A 25376-nucleotide genomic window follows, 5' to 3' on the forward strand; every position below is an offset into this window, starting at 1 on the left:
TATAAAAATGCCATTTTTTAACAGTAGTCTTTCTGTTAGATTATTTTCAAGGATTCTTTTTAAAATGCTCACATCGGCTATACCCCACTGTTTTGACATTGTCTTGCATCTAGCTTTCTTCTTTTGAGTTAAAAAAAAAGTGAACTGACATCTATCTTTTTTGTCAATACGTCTCCTTCACAACTCTGGTGGATTCTGAACATTTCCCTGTCTCTCAGGCTGTCTGAAGATGTGAATGTTTTTGAAATAAGCTGTGGGATGACTGTTTTGCCAAAGCAATGGCTTCTCAAGAATTTACTGTAAGTGATTTTTAAGACTGTGTACAATTAAGTAGAAATACATTAAAAGACACTGTAGCTGCTGTATTATTAAAATATTTTCTTACTTATTATTATTTCAACATTTTAAACATTTTAAACAGGTATTATACACTCACCAAAAAATGAAAAAATCAAAAACGTGGCAAGATGGAATTCTGAGGATTAGAACTGGCGGAAATAAGGTGAACAACTCAGACTGAATACCGTTGAATTTAATATCATCTGCTACTGCTGGACTGTCAGTGGCTATCTAGTTGATCTGTGAAATAAAATTAGTTATTTAAAATTCTATTTTGTCATTGCAGGCTGTCTTGTTTGATGATAAAGGACAATGTTTGGAGAGTATTTTTATAAAATCTCAGGTATATTTTGTTTGGAGTTTTTTTTAATGCTTGATTGTGGTTTTTGTTTCAGGAAGCATTTCAAACTCTTGTTTGGTACCTAAGGTAGTACTTTTTCTTATTGTGGATATGCAAGTCTGTTGCAATGCAAATAATGGGAAGCGAAAACAGCTTCTATTTATTGATAAGTCTTATTGCTTTTGGTTAAAAGCAGTCTATTACGGTGATATATTAAATAATCTTAACTTGAAGCTAAGTGCTAATGTTTTCTAGTGTATGTATATTTTAATCTAAGTATTTCTATGGCAGCTGTGATATACTGGGTGTGAATTTATGAAACCTTTACATGTAAGAATTTAGAAGACTACTATGTACACACTGCTGCTCTCTCTTTTCTAGGTGAATGCTGGAGATAATTTAGAAAGTGAACGATATCTGATCACAGTTGAAGCAGTAAAATTGAAAGAAAAATCTTTTGACGATCAGCCAAGGAAAGCAGAAACTCCAGCAGTGGATAGAAATGGGGTAAAACCTGGTGCTCTGCCTCCAAGACATCTGTCTGTCGGCTTGAAAAGGAAGTTTACAGTATGTCTTCAATTCAAGTTATGTCTGATATTAACATGCATTTTAAAACACAAAGGGCACATCTTTTAATGAATGGTAAATATATAGATAATGTCTTCCTGGTTTTTGGAACTGTAAGCCAGAACGTGTTACTGGTAGCTTTTTTTTCCAGACTTTACTAAATCTTTTTGGTTTAGCAGGATTGCTATTGCTAAGGCTGCAGTGAAAATAGCAAGGGCTTGAGATTATTTCTATACACCTGTGGAATCGTCATGTGCTACTTGATCAGAATATATTTTAAGGAGCGTGCCCTATTTTCAACATTTGATTATAAAATGTGAACTTGATTTCTGAGTAGAATTAATTTAGAATTTCTCCCCTAGGGTTTCCAAGGGCCACGCCAAGTTGAAAAGAAAACATCAACAATGGAAGATGGAGAAAAACCAACAATGTTGCCTTTATCTAAGCAATGTCAGCGTACTTTTCCCTCCAAGTTTTATGTTACGTCTCCGTTATTTTCTACAATTTGCAAGAAGGATGCAGAAACAAATCTATCTGCAGACTTTCGTGAAGGTGCATGTGTGGATAATGATAGAGAACACATGTCTCTCTCCTCACTGCTTTCAGCTCCATTTCTTGACAGATGTGAGGAGACAGAGAAGCAAAACACCGATCAGTCCGTTGCGAAGCCAGAATCTCCTCTAATTACTGGGCACGCCATATCTAGTAGTCAGACAGCCGGTCACGGGGCAGTGTCACACAACATCAGGAGCACAGCACAGATAATAGCTCTTTTGAAGTCTAAACCAACACAAGGATGCAGAGAGCAAACAACATCTGAAGGCACGGAATGTCTTTCTAGGTTTCAGGCATCAGAAAAGGCAGATAGTTTATATAACAAAAAAAGCACAATCCCACCTGCTTTTTCAGGCAGCCCTGCGAAAAGACTCATTCAAAATATCCAGCACCTGCCTTTTACGAAGGGAACTGTAAATGATAAACAGGAATGGAATGATGAAATGCTTCTAAATTCAGCTGAACAACCTTGTGATAAAGAAGTCACAGAACAGAGACATGGCAAAAAAGCAAATAATTTAAGTCAAGATTTACAAGATCCCTGCAATACAAATAGTTGCTTCCTACCTGAATCCAGGGTAAGTAGAGTAAGTGCCAGCCAGTTTGTCCCATCCTCAGGTGATGTTTCCTGTTCAGCAAGTCCAATCACCTTTGAAAAAAATCTCTCCAGATACACGGAGCATTTGGTGACTAACGGTCTTAAGGAGAATTCATCTGTGAAGTTGCAAAGTGAGCTTCAGCCAACACAAAATTCAGAAAGAGTGCCTAGTGACCTGGAGCTCTCTGCGGACGTAACATTGACTGAAACTGGAATTGTAAAGGAGGAATTAAGTACGTATGGCAAAGACTGTGGTCCAGATGAACACGTGATGGAGGTTAACTTTAATATAATGGAGGCTTTTGATTTTAATGACACAGACAATGAAGACCTGTGTGAAAGAGATGCGAATAAGCTCACTGAAGGAGACATGCCTTCACAAAGTCCAGATTGCTTCAAGGGAGAAGATATAGCAGAAAATACCGTGTTGAGACTGTATTCTTGCTCTGAATTGGTGACACACGGTAAAAACGAAGAAGTCAAATGTTCAACATTTAACGGAGAGAATGATGGAAATCACTGCACTGAGGGTATACCGCCTCAGCTTTGTGACAACCGTGTCGGAGATAGAGGGAGAACTGCAGAAGACTATGCAAACCAGACCAGAATTGAAGTGGAACTTCTGGGTGATGGACACAACATAGAAGAGATTAATGAAAGAAAATTAAGTATTGAAGCCACAAACAATAAGAAAGATCTTGATGGCTGTGCAGCGCATATTATTAATGGCATGTCATGGATAAAAAGCAAACGCTCTGATCTTTTGCCTGGTGACACAAATGTTAATGAATGTCGCCCTAAAACCAGTCCATTTGAGAAAACTGAAAGTATTTCATGTATTTCTACCAGCAGAAAAATTTCTGCAATGGACGAAAGGACCGAAGATGATGTTATACAGCTTGGATGCATGAAATCCCCAGATGTTGATTTAGAACGCTTCTGGGGGACTAAGAGTGATGACATGAAACCAGGTACTCCCTTGCTGGCTTTGCCACGAAAATCAGATCCTAGCTATGGCTTATTCCAGTATACTGCAGAAGAGCATCAAAAGGTATTTGGCGTTTCACATCAGGAAGATACTCTCATTTCCAGAAGTTCTACCTATCCTTTAACATCTCCAGAGGCAACAGCAATAGGTGAAACTGAGTTTGAAAACGTAGAGAGCATAAATGCCTTTCATGAAGCCTGCAAAGGTGAAAGAATAGGAATGGATTGCCTGAAATGCACGGCAATGGCTGAAAATTCATCAGATCTTCCTGATTTGGTAAACAATATCGCTCTTCTAAGAGCTTTGACTCAACATAGCACAGCATTAGAAAGCTTACAAAAGATGGAGGAAAATAATAGCATATTATATGAAGCAGAGACTTCTAAAGAAATATTTGAACCCCTTGTGAAAGAGGAAGGTTAGGTCAGCTTCTATTTTAAAGTGAATTCTGTATGACTGTACCTATTTGACTCCTGTGCTCTTATCTCTCCTGCTGGACAATTCATATTCAGAAATCATACTTTCAGAGTGCTGTGTTATGAAGGTTCCCTCCTGCAATTTTTAGTGTTTAAAGCAACAATGTGGGCTCCGAGTTTGTGTCTTTCTTCGCTTTAGTTCAGTTAAATCCTAACTGGGCAATTATTTGCGTGGGTAAGGTTTGCAAGCCCAGATGTTTTAATGTAAAAAGAATACTATAACTGAAACTTATTTTGCTTTTCCATCTCTTATAGCTATAAAACAGCTTACAGAAGTGCCTTACTCAGAAAGTATACAGGCATCTTCCTGTTCATACTTTGATTCTTCTGGCCTTATGGTAATCAATTTTTGACTACGTATATCTATCTGTACAAGATAAATTCATTTTTTATCAGGCTTCTTGAATAAAATTCATGGTTTATGAAGCTATAGAGGCTTAGAGGCATGGACTAAGAAGCTGATAGTAAACTGAGGATGTCCTCCTGCAGACCCTGCTGCCAATAAATGTTCAGGAGGTCTCACGTATGACAAGAAACTTAATGCCAATTGTAATATTTAGTTATGTTTAATATCACATTAGTATGTCTGGTACTTCTCCTTCGCTACCCCGTCTTCTTTTACTATCTTTTTTTTTTTTTCTTTCACTATCTTTTTGAATGCATGGCTTTCCTAGGAATTTCAGCCTGTGGCTTGAAATATACTGGCAAATCTGTTTGTGCTTGATGCTTCACATAGATTTTTGTCCAATGCTATTAACACTCTTTTTCTTCCATTCCATCCAAAGTGAAAGAAAGACTTTAGATTAAATTCTTCTCTTTTTCCTGTCCCATTTGAAAAGCAAACATAGTTTCTTATGCTATAATCGATTGTTCTGGCTTCCAAATAAGAAGTCTATAATTTAAAATGCTTTCCCTTGTATAAATACAAGAGATTTCTTAGCTTAACTTTTCACTTTAAATCGTTATTAAATTGTTAGACTAATGAGCTTTTGATACTTTTATATGCAGCCCAACTGTATGGACAACCTATTACAGAAAAGAGAGGCATGTATTCTCCCAATAGCAGCGGCCCAAAGAGACCCTAGGACATCTCACTGCCAACCAAAGGTACAAGTTCTGTGGAATCCAAGTATAATGAATAGTGTTTCTTAAATTTCAATTCATTTGCAATTATTATTTGCAATATATTATAGTAAGTCCTAATAAATATTTAACCAGTCTCATAATGGGCTTCTCATCACTTTTTAGTACATTTGTCTCTGGGAATTTTTCCACCGAGAGTTTTAAACTCAAATTTTACAATAGAAAAAGAAGACTACAAATACTACATCAGAATATCTATTTTCCGTTGACAGAGATTTGTGCAAAAACTTTATTGCTGCCAAGTTGCAGCAGTGCAAGAGAAAGAAAGAGAAAAGCATAGATTTTTTTTGTCTTCTGCAGATTATTTTTGTTGTATGTACGAAAAGTACCGATATTGACTGTAGATAGTTCCAGAACAGTACTTATTTTCAGTTAATGATAATTCCAATATGTCGCGTAGCCTGTTGCGTTTCAAGGGCACCAAGTAAAGGGATCAGCAGCTAGTGAGATAACGTTGAGAGCTCCCTGCTCACAGCTAGGATGGCAGCAGTACCCAGATAATATGGAGTTTGCAGCTGAGAGATTTTTGTCATCTCTGTTTTCAAGCAATTATGTCCTTTCTGACTTCAGACAGGTAAAATAATTTTTTCAAAATTATTCTTACTAACCTTAGTGTAAAAAAGTATCCTGTAAATGTAGGATAAAGGAGACTTCATTTTTAGAAGACTACAATCATGTCAAAATCACTAAGAATTGAACATAGTGCTTTGTGCTTAAAACTTTGCAGTTATTTTGACTCATCTTTGTCATAGGAGTATGCATTTGCAAGATGTAACTTGGTTTTTTTTCGCCGTTCACTTTCACTTTGAAAAATGTACATGGTCATAATGCGTGATATTAAACAGAGAGATTTCTTCTAGAGAAAAGTGGCAGAGGGCTTTTACAATGATTGTTTCCTGGTGTTAGCAGTATAATATTCACCTTAACTGGATTTGAAATTTGGTATATGATTGTTAGAGAGTTCCAAAGCAAGGATTAAAACTTTCTTTCTTGGATTATGATTCTATTCTTCCTGGATGCAAAGAAACACTGCATGTAATGTTAAATAAAATATTTTTTTCTAATGCAGTATATATTTCAGTATTTAAAATAATGGAAGAAAATTGATATTTCATTTTTTACTTCCAGAATGGGCTAGAGGTACTGAAGAATTATATCTAGAAATAAGATTTAGAAATAAGATGTTTAGAAATAAGATTCACACAAAGATAATTTTATAGAGAGAATAAACAGGTTAATTTCTAACAAGCTTCTGCTTATACTTCTTTGGTAAAGTCTCCAGGCTCAAGAAGTCTTCATGAGGATGATATCAACTTTATCAGAGAAGAGAATTTTCAAAAGAAGTCTAACGTTACTGCAGAGTCAAGAATAGATCAGGCCCGTAAGTGAAAGTAAAAGAATGGCAGCAGTTGGCCTCAGAACAATTATTCTGCGTGACTTCTGTCCTTCGCGTATTTTTCCTAGCATTGGCACTGAATGTGTATCCTGAAGTTCCACCATGGACAATGTCAGGCTCACCTTCACGTTCGGATTTGAGACAAACGCAGTGGACTTCATGGGAACCTGAGAAGGTGTGAATTGACTGTCTCTTCTAGATCACTTTGGCTTTATTTCCTGTGGGTTCATGGTAGCAATTTCGTATTTTTGAAACTGTCTTATCTCAACTCTGAGAGACATTTCAATTGTTTAGAATGATGAGAGAGAGAATAGTGACAGAAGAGCGATAATCAAGGTTTTTTTCCAGTCATTCACTTGACATGTTAATTCTTCATCTGTAGATGATTTCATCAGTAGAACTGACTTCCTCGCTTGATCCAGACTCTACAATTTCTCCAGCTTCAGGAAGTGAGGGAACTATTGCAGACATCCAGGAGCCTCTGATACACAGGGTCTTGCCAAGTGAACCAGAACTTTCAGAAATTTTTTTCAGTAAGAAATTATATTTATAATTGCACTTTACAAAATTTTTGCTGGAAGAGCTTTGGGGATTTTTGAAGCTCAGTGAGTTGTGCTATAAAAGACAGTTACCCTGGGTGCTGAAATACACTGAGATATGTCTGGATAACTACAGAGTTCGATTTGTGTTTGTCTCACATTTTTCAGTGTTACTTTTTTTAAGCACGATTTTAAACGGTGTTTTCCAAATCAGCTGAATTAGCCTTGAATTCCATGCTCCCCACACACCCCAATTATATTCTCTTGAAAGAGACTTCAGAAGAGTGATTTAATTTTATAAAGAAAAATCAGCTTCTAGTTTGGGGGGAAAAAAGGCTGTAAGCTAAGCTTCTAATTCATACTAATGTTTTCATTTATTTACCTGCTTTTAGTTTTCTTCCATATTCAGCTGTCCTCTGACCCACTTCCAGTTGATGCCTATCAATGACTGTCATTGGTTATTGATAGTGAATTTAGTCAAAAGGATGCTTATGGTACTAGAAGCCTATTTATCTACATTGGTTAATATTAATTTACACAGTGGCTGATCCTTTTGGAAAAAGGAGCAAATGTTAAGCTGTTTGTTTTCCAGTTGGCAGCTGTCACTGACCTACCAAGAATATCAGATTAATGACCTCCAAGACACAATAATGTTTAAATAATTTCTACCAAACATTTTCTTTTATACAAACAGAGTGCCTACAGAAATGTGTTCTGAATATAGGGATTTAAGTATTAAAAGAATCACAGTTGAAATCACTCATGTCATATGGAAATTTAGTGTGGTGCTGCACAGGCATGATACAAAGAGCTTGCCAATTAGAAGACAGGGTGTAAAGGGAAGATCTTAGAATTCTTTCCTTATCTTAATTTCTTGTACATCTGAAGTTAACGTGCCATCCGTAAGTGCTACAAGTTGCTTGTAAGGTGTATTTGCCCTACAGCACGGGAGAAACCCAGCTATCCAGAGGAATGCAACCTCTCAAGATTTAAACCCACGGTTAAACCACGAACTCCATTTGTCACTCTTCCTGCCACTGAGAAGGTTCCTGACGCAGTTTATCCAACCGACAGCGAGGAGGTCCAGCAGTCTGTCGGCTCTTCAGTAGTCAATTTATGCAACAAGTCAGCGGTATTTCCTATTAGTGCTTTTGGCCCCGAGGACAGAAATTATGAAACCTCTGTGTTTGGAGAGTATACGGGAGACAGACAAAGGCAATCCGTACAACCAGTGTTCCCTGACGTGACTTCACAATACAGACAAAGCAAGTGGCTAAAATATCAAAACAGTGCTCCGTGTGACTTGATAACTCAAAACAGCGACGATAGGGAAGTGACTGATGACATCTGTGCTGAGAACGTCCTTGGAATGTCGCTGGGTGACACAGGAGAGAGCAGCGCTGTGAATGAAAGCGCTCCCGGCTCTGCACCTCTACTGACGGCAAAGAGCGTGCTTGGTAAACGCTGTGCAAATACCAGCAACCAAGATTTAATTTCAGAGAGGAAGTTACTTTCTCTGCACTTAAGTCCGACACCTTTGGCTGAAGCAACACAAAAGGTGTTAAGTCATCTGAGCTGCCGTGCTGTAACAGGAGATGGCCAGGTGTGTAACTGCTCAAGCAAATACAGTTATAAGTGACAGAAACACATTTTTCTGGGCAAAGTAACTGCATTTATCTCATTTCCTGCAAGATATTATCGGTGTGATTCGATGAAATGTTTCTCCATATGTAGTGACACGAAAGAGTCTCAGCTTCTAAAGTATTTTTTTAAGTGCCGTGACTAATCCTTTGTAAAGGTAATTCCTTGGCGCACACAGTGCCAGATTTAGATTTTTTTAATCTGAATGTTGATGGCAGGAGGATGAAATAAAAGCTGTTGGGCTGTTTCGTCATCTAGAATTGGTAAAAACGTGTTTTCAAAAAGTGTTTTTCTTAATTGTGAAATCAGCATCATTTCAATGAATACCCATATCTTGCTTCAAATCATAGACTCTGATTCTAAAATATTTTAAATTTCTTCAGTTTTAATTGTGGTAAAGTAAGTTATGGCATTGAATAAGCAACTAAACAATTAGCACAGCTGTTTGTGACCAGTAGACCGTCTTAAACAAATGGAGTAAATTGGGAAAAAACCCAAACCAACCAAAAGACAAGTTTTGAAAGTTGCCAAAAGGCTGTGTTTCAGAGTTAATGAAAATATGAGATTTTTTGCCTTTTTTTTTTTTTCCTGACACAAACTTAGTATGCTGTGTTTTCTATTTCTTTAAAACTGTTTGTACAGTAAAATATTCATGTGAAAGAGGTGTGGAGATAACTAGTATATTTCATATACACACTGGTATACACATTGTATGTGTTGGGACATCCTAAATGGCAGTCCAAGCTTTATGCTGTAGCTGCAGGTGTACTTAATTTTACTCCTATTGGCAGTCCAATCGAATACATGCTCCTGTACTTAGAGTTAACGAAGTCTGCAAACATTTCTGGTGAAGGGGGTTTGTATTTTGCTTTTAGAAAACCGATTCTTCATTGACAGTCTTCATGTTGAAACTTCTGGTTGCAGAATGCAGGCCCTGAATTTTTTCTATTTAGTTGTATTTATTAATGAAAGCACAATATATAATAGCAAAGAAGGAAAAAGAGAAGAAAAATTGTAGGTTTTGGCATGTTTTCACAGTAGCCGTTTATCAAAATTTGTTTCATTTGAGGTTTTGCAAGTTTTAATGGTTTATTTTTCTGTTTTTTAGGACATAATGATTTCTGAGTTGTCTTTTCCTAATGTGGACAAAGTAAAATATGCTAATGTTCCTAAAAGAAAGATTTTCGTACCAACTGTGTTTCAGTCTCATGTTCACTACAAACAGATTTTTAAAGCTGCTCTGACAGGTACGTTTTACACCATGCTATGTAAAATGCCATCATTTTTAAACAGTGTATTTCTGAAGCTCCATAAAGCAAGATGAGAGGGAGAGAGATCATCAACATCCTCTGTTGGAACAACTGTGTGCATTTGGTTTTCGATATATATACTAAAATATATTCAGTCTATACCCAAAATTGCAAAGACAGACCAAAAGACCAGTACACTTCTGTTCAATTATGTAACCTTGTGCCTGTTTACCAGTCTTTAGATTACTATCTAAGTTTGTGGGTTTTGGGGTATTTTTAACAGTTATTTAGTATTTGGATCGTTTGGAGTCATATACTTAAATGTGATTTTAATGAAAATAAGGCAGTTAGAACAAATGACTTGCATGTGCAATATGTGAATTTTGCAGGTCACATGGTTTCCTTTAGGACTAGGATTAAATATTTTGATTTAGATTTTGCATTGAAAGTTTCAAATGAAAATGTATTTGTTTGAATGTTGTGTACTTGTGTTACCATTTTAAGGCTGTACTAATTACTCTTTTATTCTCCTTTCTATGTCAAGAGCAATTAAACATAATGCTATTTGAGTTGTCACAAAGATTACACAATGCTCTTTCAAAAGTGGATATATCATTTTACGCTTCATTGAAAGATGGGCAAAGTGAGAGCAAAGAAAGCTGCGTTCCACTCTGCAATCACATGCATCCTGCTAAGCTTGTTACGGTTAAAAAAGAAAGTCAAAACAAGGTGCTGTTTATTCCTTGTTTGTTTACAGTTTTGGGTGTTTGTTTGGCGTATAGACCCTATTGTGTGAACAATTACAGGGCAATTCTGTATGATTTGCAGGTTGAAGTGATGTGTTCTAGAGATCACTTTTAGGATCAGTTGTAGTATCCACTCGTGTCCAGAATTGTTGATGTAATAGTTTTCTCCATACAGAAACAGCTTTATATATGTGGTGCAGAAGACCTGGATTTATCATTTTCTAGGTTATATGGGATTTCTGTAAGGTATGATTACACATACTGGCTTCAGAAGCTGAGACTTCTGGGAACACGCTTGTGTTTTTCAGCCAAACACAGGTGTTTATCTGATTATTTCTATAGCAGTGAGTATGGTCCATTGCTTTACTTTTTTTAATGTGCTAATAGTCTTCCCCCCCCCGCTTCCCCCTTCCCTTCCTAGGGTCGTTTGTTCTATGCCTGTGATGCCCCAAAAGCTGAGCGGTGTTCGTTTTTCAAGTGGATAGAAGATGTGAAGCCTGCACACATAAAATCCAGACCTAGCGTAGTGCTTCGTGATATAAAAAGTATTGGAACATACCTCAGAAGTCAAAAGATTTCTCTCTATGAGGGATGCCAGCTTTTGGTGAGGTATTCTGAAATGCCCTTTTCACAAGTGCTATGCGAATTGCAGGATTTATAAATATTCCAGTAGCTCTGGATTTCAGTAGCATTTAACAGACACTTTCACTAACTATGTTTAAAGAGGCTACAGTTCTGTGTAGAAATGTAAAAGCCAAATTAGTGAAGGAATAATATTCACAGCAATGGCATTTCAGGCCGGCACTCTTTTCAGCAAGAACCAAAACTGCTTACCACCAACTTGATCAATTGCTTAATGAAATCCCTTATGACTGTTGCATTTGAATTACTGTTCATTTAATATTTCATAAGAGAATTTGATTTATTCTCTTAGTGATTCTCATTTTCATGTTAGAAGTTGTATCGAAGGCTATTCTGTGCTGCTTAACTGTAGGAAATTTAATTATGATACAAGAGCAGTATGTTGCAGTCAAGATAAATGTATTTAAAACTTGGTAACGTACGATGATGAACAACCACCAAGATCTGCACTGGATAATTTGGTCCGATCTGTGGAGCTTTCTTATTTTTGGTGGTGAATCCAAAATGTGCCAATTGTTTACATACTTTTTCTTAAAATTACAATTGAACAGGAGAGCCTTTGAAATTCAAACACAGCGTATGTTGCAGTCAAGATAAATGTATTTAAAACTTGGTAACGTACGATGATGAACAACCACCAAGATCTGCACTGGATAATTTGGTCCGATCTGTGGAGCTTTCTTATTTTTGGTGGTGAATCCAAAATGTGCCAATTGTTTACATACTTTTTCTTAAAATTACAATTGAACAGGAGAGCCTTTGAAATTCAAACACAGCGATGTAGTAAGTTCAAGAAATTTACGAATACATCTGCCAGATTTGATGGTGATTCCAAAACCAAATTATACCTCAAACTAAGCAGAAAGGAGCATTATTCTCTTTATAGTAAAGGTAAGCAAATCTTAAGCATCAGAAGAATTGTCCATGTCATGTTGTGCCTTTTTAAAGTTTTAATTTGTAATCCAAAGAGAAAAACTGGATCCTACTTTTAAACTCCTAACAACCCTGATAATTCAGTTCTCATTCTAGAAGGCCAACGACATATCTCATTAATCCATCTTTTTTTGTACATGTTCAACTAGCTTAGAAAAATATAAATTCCATGTCCTTGGGTTTGCAGTGTTTTAAATCTGTGCATCATGAGGTTTCAGGAAAGCCCAGTGTTCAAACAGATTATATTTAAGGAAAACTTGATGTAAAAATTGGTGTTTCAGTAGTTGTTGCGTATCTCTTCTAATTTATTGAAATGTCACAAAGTTGGAGGACATTCAGTGATTTGATCCAGATAGTCTCAATACTTCATTTCACTTTAGTAATTTTTGAATCGATACCCGTATCTTCGCAGTTTATTCACTTTGTTGTTGAAAGTGATACAAAGGAAATTAGGCAGAAAGAAATGTGTTTGTCTGTGCACACTTTACGTACAGACTGAAATGTTCTAACAAATCAGAGTTTTGTAACTTTAAATTCTGAAGCTCCGCATGGGCAAAACTCTTACTTGTGTATGACAATTTTTGATCATTTTAGTTACAGGCAAATATATATGCACCGTTACTGCTCCTAACTTTGGAATCTCCCTTGCTGTGCTCTGCAATATGTGGTATAGAAATAGCGTAGTGAGCTTTAGTCTCATCAGGTGTGCCAAATAAAACAGAACATTTGCAGGCTCCAGTATGAGTTGGTTTTGAAAGGGAAGGGAAAATGTACGTTTATTTCAGTACTTGCTATTCTTTGGCAAAAGTGTGGTTAACTAGATTTGTAGCATACTTGAGCGATTTGTTCCAAATACTCTCAAAATTGATAATACTTCAGATTTGTCAGAAGTCAAACGCTGCTAAGTGCACCAGGAGAGAACTTACGCTTATCATCAATTTCAGACAGTAAGTACTAGAAGAATTATTTATTCATTCTTTTAGAACTGAACTAACACTTATTTAGGACTTGATAATACCCACTACTTTCACATTAGCAGTGGTTTAATTTACAGCATAGCAAATGCTGAGCTATTTTGTCCAGCTTCCTTGTCGTTAAAAGACAGCAGTAGAAGAAGCTTATGAGAACTCTGTATTTTTTTGACAGATGATATTTGGGTTGTTTCGAAGACTCTGAACTTTGATCCCCTTGATACTTTCATTGCAAGTAGTGCTTTCTTTGGACCATCCTCCAACAATGAAGTAGAATTACTACCACTGAAAGGCTACTGCCCTTCAAACTGGCGATCAAATAGTGAGTTCTACACCAAATAATTCAGCATTGTGGGAAACAACTATTGAGGGAAAAATCAGGCCGGCAATGAAGGATGAGATTAGAATTTCTCAAATCTAATACATGATTTTATTCACAGGTTTTTTTTTTTTTTCTTTTGTCTTTGAATATGTGATTTGAATACAGTGCTTAATGCAATTAAGCCTGCAAAGTAGCTGGTAAGAAATTCTAAATGGGTGATGAAGAATGAGGATAATATAAATAATGTAGTAAATAATATAATACAGAATGCAAATTGACTGTCAGAGTGTAGGTAGCAGGAACCTGAAATACTGCGTTCAGCTCTGGGGCCCCCAACATAAGAAGGGCACGGACCCCTTGGAGCGAGTCCAGAGGAGGGCCACAAAGATGATCAGAGGGCTGGAGCATCTCTCCTACGAAGACAGGCTGAGAGAGTTGGGGTGGTTCAGCCTGGAGAAGAGAAGGCTCTGGGGAGACCTTACAGCAGCCTGAAAGGGGCCTACAAGAGAGCTGGAGAGGGACTTTTTACAAGGGCATGTAGTGATAGGACGAGGGGCAATGGCTTTAAAAGGGCAGATTTAGATTAATATGAGGAAGAAATTCTTCACTATGAGGGTGGTGAGGCACTGGAACGGGTTGCCCAGAGAAGCTGTGGATGCCCCATCCCTGGAAGTGTTCAAGGCCAGGTTGGATGGGGCTTTGAGCAACCTGGTCCGGTGGAAGGTGTCCCTGCCCATGGCAGCGGGGTTGGAAGGAACGAAATGATCTTTAAGGTCCCTTCCAACCCAAATTGTTCTATCATTCTATGAATATGTTGTTACTGTCCTTGAAAAACAAACAAACAGAAACTCCAAACAACTCACTATGGAAAACTTACATTTATATAAAAATGTATTAAATCTGTGAGTTGACGTTCCTTTCTGTGCCTTTGCTGCTACAGTCTAGAATGACTAAAAAATTGGTGTTTCAAAATTCAGAAAAAACAAAACCATCTAGTTTTAGTTATTTTCATCATTGTATTTTAAAAAGAAAATATTACTAAACCTAGCACTGATGGTTTTTAATGAGCTGTTGACCTTTTTATTCTTTAGCAAGCTGTTCCCAACTAAGTTGCAGCCATCTTTTTTTTTTTTTTTTTTTGTTTTAACATTTTTGTTTGGGGTTTTTTGTAATATTTTGTCATCAGTGTTTTGGAAACGGTAAGGTTAGTGGGCCTTAGTGCAGAGAGAGACCGTGTGTAAGGATTTTTATCTAAGCTTCCTTCCCAGAAGGTTCCTAATGTTGGAGTTACAAAATACTTCAAAATAACACACCTTGAAAAGAAGGGCTAATAGGTCTCTCCTCATCTATAATATTCAGTCAAACATGGTAATTGGGTTAACTTGGTTTCTGTTACAGGAGGCTAATGATTTTTTTGGCATTTTGTAATTCATTTATCTAGCTGATTTGAAATTTTGGCCAATTTTGTGTTTTCCTAATTTTATTTTTCTGTGGCCTTTTCAGTGTTTGTTCATGCCTTGCTGGTTTGTAATGCTAGTGGTGAGCTTACATCTTTAAGAAATATGGAGGAGCACTTCAATCCATCTACGTTACCACTAATACCGTACCTACTAAAAATGTAAGTTACTGTTTCAGTGATATTGTGAACATACAATATGTCAATAGGTACAGAAACAAACCCAACAATTAATTGCCCTATTAAAAAGTGGACGAGAAAAACTAAAATCAGAAAAACTGTGCAAGGAATGAACGGTTGACAAGGCAATTTTCATTTACGAGGAAATGAAAATGTATCGGTTGCTTAACTCTAACTCGATTGTAAGTTTTTTTCGTAATACTGATAGTACAGTCACTGACTGATCTGCGTCAAGTTAATGTATATGCTTCACAGGGGTTCAGTGGAACTGTTTTTCCTTCCCAATATTTAGAGTCACTTGACACAAAACGTAAAAATAAAATATTTTCTTGGAGAATCGGAGCAATATAGGGATATTTCCAAGACTGCTTACAATTCACCGTACAAAACAAGTAATTAAATGAACCCTGCTACCTCTGACTACATTCTTCTACCACTCTTAATTCTGTCAGTCTCGCGGCCTTGGAGTAAGTCAGATTGCAAGCGTTAACATACAGCAAGAATGATAAAACCCCAAAGCCCGTTTTATATGATCGAGCTTTCACCCAGGGAAGTAATAAGGGGCAGGAATATACAGCCCAGGTGTATGTCAGGGTGCAGGGGGCAGCAACTTTTAGTTAATCATAAAGCCTCAGCATTTCAATGTCAGGTGAGTAAGAGTATCAGAACCATGCGATACGAATTATACATGTGCAGTATTATACCGGAACTTTTGACCGTTGTATTTTTCTTAGGAGTTTTGATTCTGAAAATGCTACTACTAGAGTCAACAAAAGAAAATTTATTCCACCTGCCGTCAGCCTGAAGCGCACGATGGTGTATGGGCCTGTCAGCACTGAAGTGGCAATGGGACTAGCTAAAAAGATGATCCAAACATTCTCGTTGAACCCAGATCAAGCTACATCACTGATTCAGATAGCTCAGATGATGACCTCATGTGAAAATATCAAACCAGTGGAAGAACACCAGAATTTCCCTATCACAATCATACGTGGTATGTAGCAAATAATTGTAAAAATTCCTGCTATTGTATCTTTGCAAAAATGCTGATTAATACATAATAGCGGTGTTGGTGAAATATCCCTCAATTCTCTCAGTGATGAAACAGTAGACTTGTTTCCTGAATCATATATTTACAATTCCAGGCAGACTTAAAGGGCGATTCTTACGTCTAGGTAAATGTTGACTTATTTTAAATGTAGCACAAGAGAGGAGCTTGAATAAACTGCCTCTGTGTATGGAATATCCTTTTAAATTCTTTTGTAACGCTGTTGTCCTCACCTACTTCATGCATTTCCTGAAAATTCATTTCTTGGATGAGGCCCCTCTGATAATGACCTTGACATTGTAACATCCATTCTATCAGCACAGAGTTTTTGATCCTTGAATTTGCATTCTGCCTTTTGCAGGATTTTACACAAGTATAGAGTTCTTTCCTAGCAAGATCTATACACAAAATCAGAGTTATTTGGTGTTTTTTGCTTATTTCTTTTCATATTAAAACCACTTTTTGTCATGTATCAGCTTTGCTAAACTACCGTTTAAAATTTTTTCTATTATACATTATTCCTTGCTGTTTTATACTTCCTTCTACCTTTGCTTTATCCCTTTTCAACATGTAGAAAAAGGATAGTAACATCTTAGTTCAAAGACTTTTTTTTAAAATCAGTATAGAAAAGCAGGTTACCATAAACATAAGTTTTCAGATCTTGTCAAAGTAAATATGTTGACAATGATGACACCCTTCATACAGATACCACTAGACTGAAATAGCCTGAACTTTTGTTAGGCTGTCAGGCATATTAATCTAGTTAAAATTATTAGTCATGCCAAAATAATCATCGCTCAAATTCCTTATTTGGTACCTGAGGACATGGTATGAGAGATGTGCATGCAGATACTTGTATTTATATTCTTTTAATGTATGATGAGACTCCTTAGCAAGCAATGCATGTATTCAACCAGAAAATTTAGGAAAAATACCTTCGCTTCCCCTCCTCTGTAGTTTTTTGTAAACTTATTGCAGGCAGTAAATGCGTCAAAGTGTAAGGCAAGTGGTTGCCCCTAGAAACTTAGAGCTGCTGAAGCAAGCATGTGCAATAGCACCGCATAATATTTCATAAGATAAACTTAAGTTATAACAACTGATGAAAACTGCACTTTCTAGAAAATTTTCATTTTTAACTTTGGCTTTTTCTTCCAAAATACCAGGTGTTTTTGGAGCGGGAAAGAGCTATCTGCTGTCTGTTGTGATCTTGTTCCTAGTACAACTCTTTGAAAGCAGTGAAACCACGGAGGGTCCAAGGCCAGCTCCATGGAAACTTCTCATTGCTTCTTCCACTAATGTTGCTGTTGACAGGATACTGCTGGGGTAGGTTACTGAGATTTTTAGACTGTTGTTCCAAAAACAATAATGCACTTATATGGTAAAGATAATGGTGTTCGTATTTCCAGTATAACACTTCAAAAAGATTGCGTTCTTTCCCTGGAAAGTGTCACACACGGGCTTTAATTTCACCCTTGCTCCTTTGCACAGCATGCATATGCTAAAAGACTGTAAGGCTGCCTGCACAAACTGAATTGAGACTAATATTGGGCTCTACTTTCATCAAATTTACTATAAAAAAAACCATCATGACGGAAAGTAGTACTGCTTTAGGAAGTAGTAGTAGGGACAGGGGAAGGAGGGATGGAGAGAGAGGGAGAGGCAGAGAAAGCCACACTTGGGAAGCTTCAGCATGAAGCTAATATGAAATAAAACTCGTGGTTTGGAAGGATAAAAGAAGGAAGAGAGAGTACAAATGGAAGACCATTTATGAGAAGAGAATCATAAAGGCGTTAAGCATTTTTGAGATAAATCATGATGAGGTAATTTACTTAGATTTACTTGAATTGTGGCCCGAGTTACTTCATTTGGTTAATCGCAGAAGCTTGTGTTCTTCAGTGTTCTGATGTGTTTGTTAGCCTTTTTAGAACCACTTTTAAATTTTTCAAAATTTCTTCTTGCGTTTCTGTAATGCATATCATCTCTTTTTCTTTGAAGTCTACTTGATCTTGGATTTGAGGATTTTATCAGAGTGGGAAGTATTAGGAAAATCACCAAAGCAATTCTTCCCCATAGGTAAGAATCTTAATCTTTGAGCAATCTGAAGCGATTTTAAGATTCATGATAGTATGCATGCTGTAAAATTACTGTTTGGAAGTAATTCAAATGTGATTGTAATATGCCTATCTCAGGGTTCCCTCCCACCCCCAGTGGAGAAATTTTACCTTGATTTGGGAATGTCGTTTGTTCCTGAATAGAGCTAATGCTTTTAAACGGGAAGTAGTAGAAGAGAACAAAATAATGGCAGTTACAGATTTGGGAGTTTACACAAGGAGGAAAAGCAAAACAGACAGATTTGAAATAGATACGTACTGCTGTGGTGATAAGAACTAGGAGGAAGTAGTCATAAATTTAACGGTCAGAGAATTAATGGTAACAACTCATGAATTCTGTACTACTTACCCAAGCTATCTTTGCTATAGTGTTCTGGGGTTTGTCCTTTAACTACTTAAAAGTAAGCAATCTACATAGTACTTTCAACACAATTTGAAAGAACAAAGTGAAGTTCAGGAAGAATAAAGATTAAATTTCCATTCCTTGGTGTCAGTAGCATGCCAAGGGTATAAAATGGTATACGAATGAAAAGCTTCTCCTCAGTTCTACTCCGCTCTGAATCAGCTGTGTACTTGGAGAAGTCATTTACTACATGTACGTCTCTGGTTGGGGTGGCAGGGTCTGAGCTGGTGGATATAAAGGTCTGTTTTAAAACAGGCGTTATACTGGTCTATCTCAGTTGGATTCAGGATAGGTTAGTACCTTGTTGTAAAGTAGCTATGTATAAAGTATGATTATTTTTCTATATTGGGTGTTCACCGAACACTGAAAGCACTGTTATTTTCAATCATTGTAACGCACGTTATAAAATCTTTTTCAAGTTTACATGCTGGCTCAGGAAACGAAAATGAGCAGTTAAAAGAGCTGCTTGCTCTCATGAAAGAAGATTTAACTCCAATTGAAAAAATATACGTAAAGAAGAGTATTGAGCAACATAAACTGGGGACCAATAAAACTATACTGCAACAGGTACAGTCAAAGTGACGGGATGGTAAAGTGGGGATTCGCTATGTCTTATCCACAAGGCCCAGCAAACGGAAACTGGGAATCTCCTCTCACACCTGCCACGCTCCTAGTTTTGAAAAATAAAATGAATGTTAGGACTAGGACAGGTTTGATTCTGTGGGTATAGCTTAGCGTCTTACATGCGTATGACTTCTCTGAGTTGAACTTGCAGTTCCTGTTTAGTGATATATTATGAAACAGAAACCCTTTTTGAACTTTAGTGCAATCTGATTTAACATGACCAGTCGAGTTTACAAGGTGGGGAGAGAAAAACTTCTGAGCACAGCTAGACTGCACTGTCACCTTGAAACTAAAATTTATATAGTCATAAAGGTAAAAGATAACGACTGAGCTAAATTTATCCTAGAGTTGAGTATCAACTGCCAAGAAGATTTCAAGTAACTTTTCATCAAGGTAATACCTTTTAAGATTACTACTTCCTGTAGAAAAATCTTCTCAGTTTCTGGTCTTTCCAGTTATTTGCCTTTTCTCCTCAGTCCTAGACTCAGAAAATCCCAGCTTGCTGTAGAGCAATTGTAACAAAGCAGCTCCAAGCAATTTGTTTCTTGTGCTTATTCCTAGTGGTCAGTGCTGCCACTTTTGCTGCTGGGGCTCAGAAGGTTTTGGAGGATTGTGTAACCTGAACTCTCCCTGTAGCAGACCAGATCTGGTCTTAAAATACATGAATCTGTGAATGACTCTAACACATAAACACCCCAAGCATAAGAAATGGTAACCTTGGATCCATCCCTGTGCATACACAGTGCCTTTTCCTGGAAGTTAGAATATAACTTTCTGGGACCCAGTGAGTATGACGCAGCACAGAGTAGAACTGCTAAAAATTAATTTAGGTGTATTCTACTGCTGAAGCTATAGTTACGTACTGCACAGACATCAACTGTAATGATCTTAACTTTTTGTCTACCCATTTTCCCCTAACTAATAACAAAGGTAAAAGTGGTTGGAGTGACCTGTGCTGCCTGCCCGTTCCCTTGTCTGAATACTCTTAAGTTTCCTGTAGTGATGCTGGATGAGTGCAGTCAGATGACCGAACCTGCTTCTCTCCTTCCTATTGCAAGGTACAGCCTTCCTTTTGTCTTTCAGCAGAGAAATAATTTTTAGTTAGCAGTGACACAACCTCAAATAATTGCCAAACTTGCACGTCCTTTTAAGAACATGAACTCCGAGGTCTCACCTTAGAAAGAGTAGAGTAGAGCAAGAAGAGTAATTCTAAATTAAGGCCTGCTCTTAGGTGCCTCCCTGGAGTCACCGTGTTATTTTAACTGTGGAAAGAGGGTGATGGAGAAGCAAGCCTGATGGAAAGCAATCCGTGACATATAAACACAGCAGGGTGATGGAGAAGCGAGCCTGATGGAAAGCAATCTGTGACATATAAACACAGCACAGGCTTTTGTTACGAATAGTTTGACGTCCTTTTTAGAACCTTTTTCCTTGTTTTTTTAACATCCTTATTTAGGTTTCAGTGTGAAAAGCTAGTCCTTGTTGGAGACCCTAAGCAATTACCGCCAACTATTCAAGGGTCTGAGAGTGTTCATGAAAAGGGATTGGAGCAGACCCTCTTTGACCGGCTTTGCTTAATGGTATGTACTACTAATCGCAATCTTTAGAAAAGATGGCGGGTGAAATTGTAGGTCCAGTGAAGTCAATGAAAGAGTTCTGGTTTAGATGTCAGAGGATCACTGTTTCAACCTGTTTTTTAATTAAGCTGATTCCATTCTAGTGCATTTCTCTGTAAATGTTACTTTCACAGTGCATGGAAATTTGTAACCATAACAAATGTGAAACGAGAATGGATTGAAAACCAATGACAGGTTCTGCCTTCTCATCTTTTTGTGCAGTTCTCAATCCAGGTAGAAGAGTCAGGGGCTACAGTATTTGTTCTAACTTTTGTTGAAGTGAATGTATGAAGGTTAAGCTAGCTTACTGCAGGAATTTTTTCCACTTATTTCTTGTTTGACCTAGCTGGCATTGCAAAATATTTAGTAATTCTTCCTAGTCACGCTTTCTGTATCATCATTCTTTAGGGACATAAAACAATACTTCTTCGGACACAGTACCGATGTCACCCTGCTATTAGTGCCATAGCCAACGAGCTGTTCTATGAAGGAAATCTGATAGATGGTGTTTCCGAGAAAGACAGAAGTCCTTTACTGGATTGGCTTCCAACAATATGTTTTTATAGTGTTAATGGGGTAGAGCAAGTAAGTTTTTAAACATTTCTTATATAAAAAGTCAATATTACATTTTTTCCTCCATTGTGTTTCTTTTTGTGTTCTGCTGTTTGTGAGAGCTAAATTGGAAATCTTCCCTATTTCCAGATCGAAAGAGACAACAGCTTTTATAACATGGCAGAAGTTCATTTTACAGTCAAGCTCATCCAGTCTCTGATTGCAAGTGGAATAGAAGGATCTGCAATTGGTGTGATTACTCTTTATAAATCACAGATGTGTAAGGTTTGTATAATGTATCATCAGTAAAACAGTTTTCTTAAATGTATTTGTTGATTCTAAACATAGGCTCCATTTCATTTCAGAAGTGAGAAACAAATGCTGGATAGGTAAACTAGAGTTTACCATAGCTTCTCTTTCTCATTTTAAAAAAAAAAAAAAGTGTTTTTTTTCCTCTAAAATGAGTCAAAATCTTCTAATTCAAACATATGATTAAAAAAAAAAGTCTTTTTGTTTTCCTTCCACATGCACACTCAGAAAATCGGCAAATGAATTAGTACGTAATTTTCATAAATCAGTTCGGGGCTGTTACAAACTGGCATGTGTGACACAGACAGGTAACAGAGGCATCTGCTTAGCAAGGCTGGAGCTGAACCTCACCCAGTCGTCCAAGGCATGACATGGCTGCTGGGATTAGTAAGCGAAAGCACTGGTTGCCACACTGAATGCACCGGTGGTTTGTCAAATACAGGTTCATTGCGTAGTATTTTCCTGTGATTAGCTGAGGTTTTACTGTCATTGCACTCTCTAGTTTCTTAGGTCGCGTCTTGTGTAGACTCAGACTTGTCGAGTCTGTTTGCGCAAGGCAAGTGATTGACTGTGAGTAGCATAACTCATCACCATCCATATCCATTTGTCAACAGATTCAGAATTTGCTTAGTGGCGTACACTCGGAGGCTTTTGAAATTAAAACTGTCCAGGTGTCCACTGTAGACGCATTCCAAGGAGCCGAGAAGGAGATCATTGTTTTGTCGTGTGTAAGAACAAGACAAATCGGGTTCATAGACTCAGAAAAGAGAATGAATGTTGCACTAACGAGAGCAAAAAGGCATTTGTTGATTGTTGGAAATCTGGCCTGTTTAAGTAGGAACAGACTGTGGGGAAGAGTAATTCATCACTGCAAAGGTAATATTTTCTTTTCCTGTATTATTGAAACCATGCAGCTCATCTTTTTATTTAACTAAAATATATATAATACTTCATCTATTACAATGTGTATATATACTATACATACTATATAATATATAAAGTATATGGTATGCATATTATATAAAACAGTATATTTATTACATCTACGCTATAGTATATTGCAGGAAAATGCAAGTATGTGCAAGTGTGCAAGTTGCATGTTTGCAGTTTTATCTGCAAACTGTTTTTATACTTGAAGGGTATTTGTTATCCAGTAGTGGGACGACTTTTTCTTCTTCTGATGCCATCGGATAGCTACACAAAGAGCACGCTGTGAAACCCATTACTGCATTTCTAGTCCTTTCCTAGTTTGCTTTTACATAGTAGGCCCAGGCAGAAACAAGTTACACACAAATTCTTCTATCCAGCAGTGTTTCTGAATAGATAGGACTTAAATAAAGGAATGAAAAACGTATGGCGTCTTTCTGCAACTAGGGACTCATTGTTTTTGTAAGATGAATTTTGAGCTACTACAAAGAAACCAGTGCTATTGGAGATCCGCTAACTCTACCAAGTAATTCCTGATTGCTTTGTTTACACGTCACTATCTTGTGAATACATGTGTTTGTTTTATTGGACCACAGAGGGAAATACAGGTTTTGAAAGTCAGTTTTTTATAGTTTCTACATATTTGCTGTGACGTTTACTGCAACTGCGTATTTACATATACGAAAGCTAATCTTGCCTAAAAAAAAACTAACCAAAACACCTTATGGTGCTTGTCTCCACCCCTTGCAACTTCTCCAGAAGGTGTTTAAAATGCCTGAACAAACCCCTTAGTTCTGTGTCTCTCTCCTCTCCGCGGTATGCACGCTTTGGAAAGACGGGCCATAGTTTCTCCCTTCGTTGCCACTTGAATTAGTCCCCTTTGAAATGGGACAGTTGGTATCTCAAAACATTAGTTACATTTCATCATAAATTCTTCTGTGGTGATTTTCTTTGAACTAGAGGCGCAAAAGATGGCGGAATAGTGTCCAAACCTCTACAGTACATTCAGTAAACACCCCAGAACCCCCCGAGGCACATCCCCTTTTGGAGGGGGTAGGGCCTTACCTCAGCAGAGGCTACACAGGGATGCTCAGTCTCTCAAGCGACAGACCACGGCAAGAACAGGTGCCAAGAGCGTAATTATTTTACTCACCTACTTGGTTGACATCAAAGGCAGCATCTCGTTAATGGTTGAACTCTGAAAAACAATTTTCAAAGTAGAAATATTATAGCCATTTGATAGGCTTGGGGAAAGAGATGTTCGCATCACCACAGAGTAATTACATGACGGATGCTGTAAAGGGAGATGTAACTATCCTGTTTATTGCTGCTTTTAGGATGGGAAAATGGATTACAACATGTAAGCCAGTGTGAGCAGCAGCTAAATGACATTCTTAAGTGTTATTTGGAGAAACGGAAGGAAGAGGAACAGAATAAGAAAACGGAAAAATAAAATGTGCGCCTATTTTATGAAGAAAATATGAATTGCGTGTCTATAAAAATTATCAGAGCGATTGCAAATCTAATTTTTATATTTAATGTGGAAAATTTTTGTTTCTATCTCAGTGCACTGATACTTCTGTTTTGACCCCTTGTTTGTATGACTAAAAATGAATAAAGTGACTTTATCTGCTTGATAACTGAAATCCTTTTAGGCTTACAAAGTACCTAATTGTATTATTAGCTTTTCATTATTCTTCAGATTAGATATACATGTAACACCATATCTTAGAACGTAATAGATTAGATACACACGTAACACCATACCTTAGAACAATTCTGTCATCTCGCATGTTTACAAATTGGTCACATCTAGGAAGAAGCATGGCTAAAACAATTAAAAGGATAAATAAAACATAGAGTCATTTCTTCAAAGAAGTATTACATGTCCCTGGTATATTAAATCTTTGGATGTCAACAAAAGAAAAGGAGAAGGGATTGACCTGTATCTAGATTGTTTACAGGTTTTAGGATAAGATCACTCAGCTGTGTTTCGAAACTACAACAAAGCTGAAGGATTTGGGTTTAGAAAAAGAGTGCTGTTGTGTCAGGAACTCTCAGACAAGAAAACAAGTTCATCATCTTTACGACGGCAAAAGTTTGTCCTTAGGCTGTCTCAAAGCTGTATAGAGGAGGCGCAGGGGTTAACGTACGAACGGTGGGGAGAAGTGGGCAAAGCGCGGACATCATAAAATTTCTAGATGCTGCCGCGCTGTTAAAAGTTCTAGAGAAGACTCTGAGGCGCTCTGGAGAGCCTGCCACAGAGCAGGCAGCCCAACGGCACTGAAGTTACTCGAAGTAATCTTTCTTGTTACGCGGTTTTGAAATACATCACCTGGTGAGGAGCTTGTTGCGTTCCAGTGATTTCTGGAAAGAAATCGGAATTGCGGGAAACGCTGAATTTCAGAAGGGCTTACAGCACGTGAGCTGACGATGGGTCTGGTTAGCCCAGGGTGACGTAAGGAGAGGGGATAAGGAGGAAAGCGGGAAAGCTTGTCCTGCTGCGGGACAAGCTATATATCCTCTTGCGGAGTTTTCTTAATTGTTTCTTCTAGCGGTGTTTTGATAGTTCTCGGCTGAGCAAGAGGATACTGGATTTTAGACAGGTTATGGTTTTGATCCTAGACGGTAGTTGTTTCCTAAGGATTCATTGGCTCCTACCTTGAAAAAAAAAAATGTACTTTATGCCTGTGACATGCAAGTG

General features: G+C 37.4%; 1 protein-coding gene across 1 annotated transcript; it reads left to right on the plus strand.

Moving 5' to 3' along the window:
- Nucleotides 1–278: 278 nt before the first annotated feature.
- On the plus strand, nucleotides 279–24136 carry ZGRF1 (zinc finger, GRF-type containing 1). Its single transcript, XM_009587438.1, has 27 exons — nucleotides 279–299; nucleotides 422–502; nucleotides 626–682; nucleotides 1061–1246; nucleotides 1609–3805; nucleotides 4119–4201; nucleotides 5407–5580; nucleotides 6282–6387; nucleotides 6471–6577; nucleotides 6785–6935; nucleotides 7886–8544; nucleotides 9691–9829; nucleotides 10377–10561; nucleotides 11000–11187; nucleotides 11972–12111; nucleotides 13300–13446; nucleotides 14950–15064; nucleotides 15817–16076; nucleotides 17294–17453; nucleotides 18126–18203; nucleotides 19064–19211; nucleotides 20199–20326; nucleotides 20725–20848; nucleotides 21293–21469; nucleotides 21587–21721; nucleotides 22360–22621; nucleotides 24010–24136. The coding sequence occupies exons 1-27, from the start codon at nucleotides 279–281 to the stop codon at nucleotides 24123–24125; spliced, it is 6324 nt and encodes a 2107-aa protein (XP_009585733.1). The 3' UTR covers nucleotides 24126–24136.
- Nucleotides 24137–25376: the final 1240 nt, after the last annotated feature.

Source organism: Fulmarus glacialis, unplaced genomic scaffold (assembly GCF_000690835.1).
Source record: "Fulmarus glacialis isolate BGI_N327 unplaced genomic scaffold, ASM69083v1 scaffold10421, whole genome shotgun sequence".
NCBI lineage: Eukaryota > Metazoa > Chordata > Aves > Procellariiformes > Procellariidae > Fulmarus > Fulmarus glacialis.

Coding starts and splice junctions, on each gene's coding strand:
- ZGRF1 (XM_009587438.1), top strand. CDS start 279: ATGGCTTCTCAAGAATTTACT. Junction 16,077..17,293: donor CCCTATCACAATCATACGTG/GTATGTAGCAAA, acceptor CCAAAATACCAG/GTGTTTTTGGAGCGGGAAAG. Junction 20,849..21,292: donor TTGACCGGCTTTGCTTAATG/GTATGTACTACT, acceptor ATCATTCTTTAG/GGACATAAAACAATACTTCT.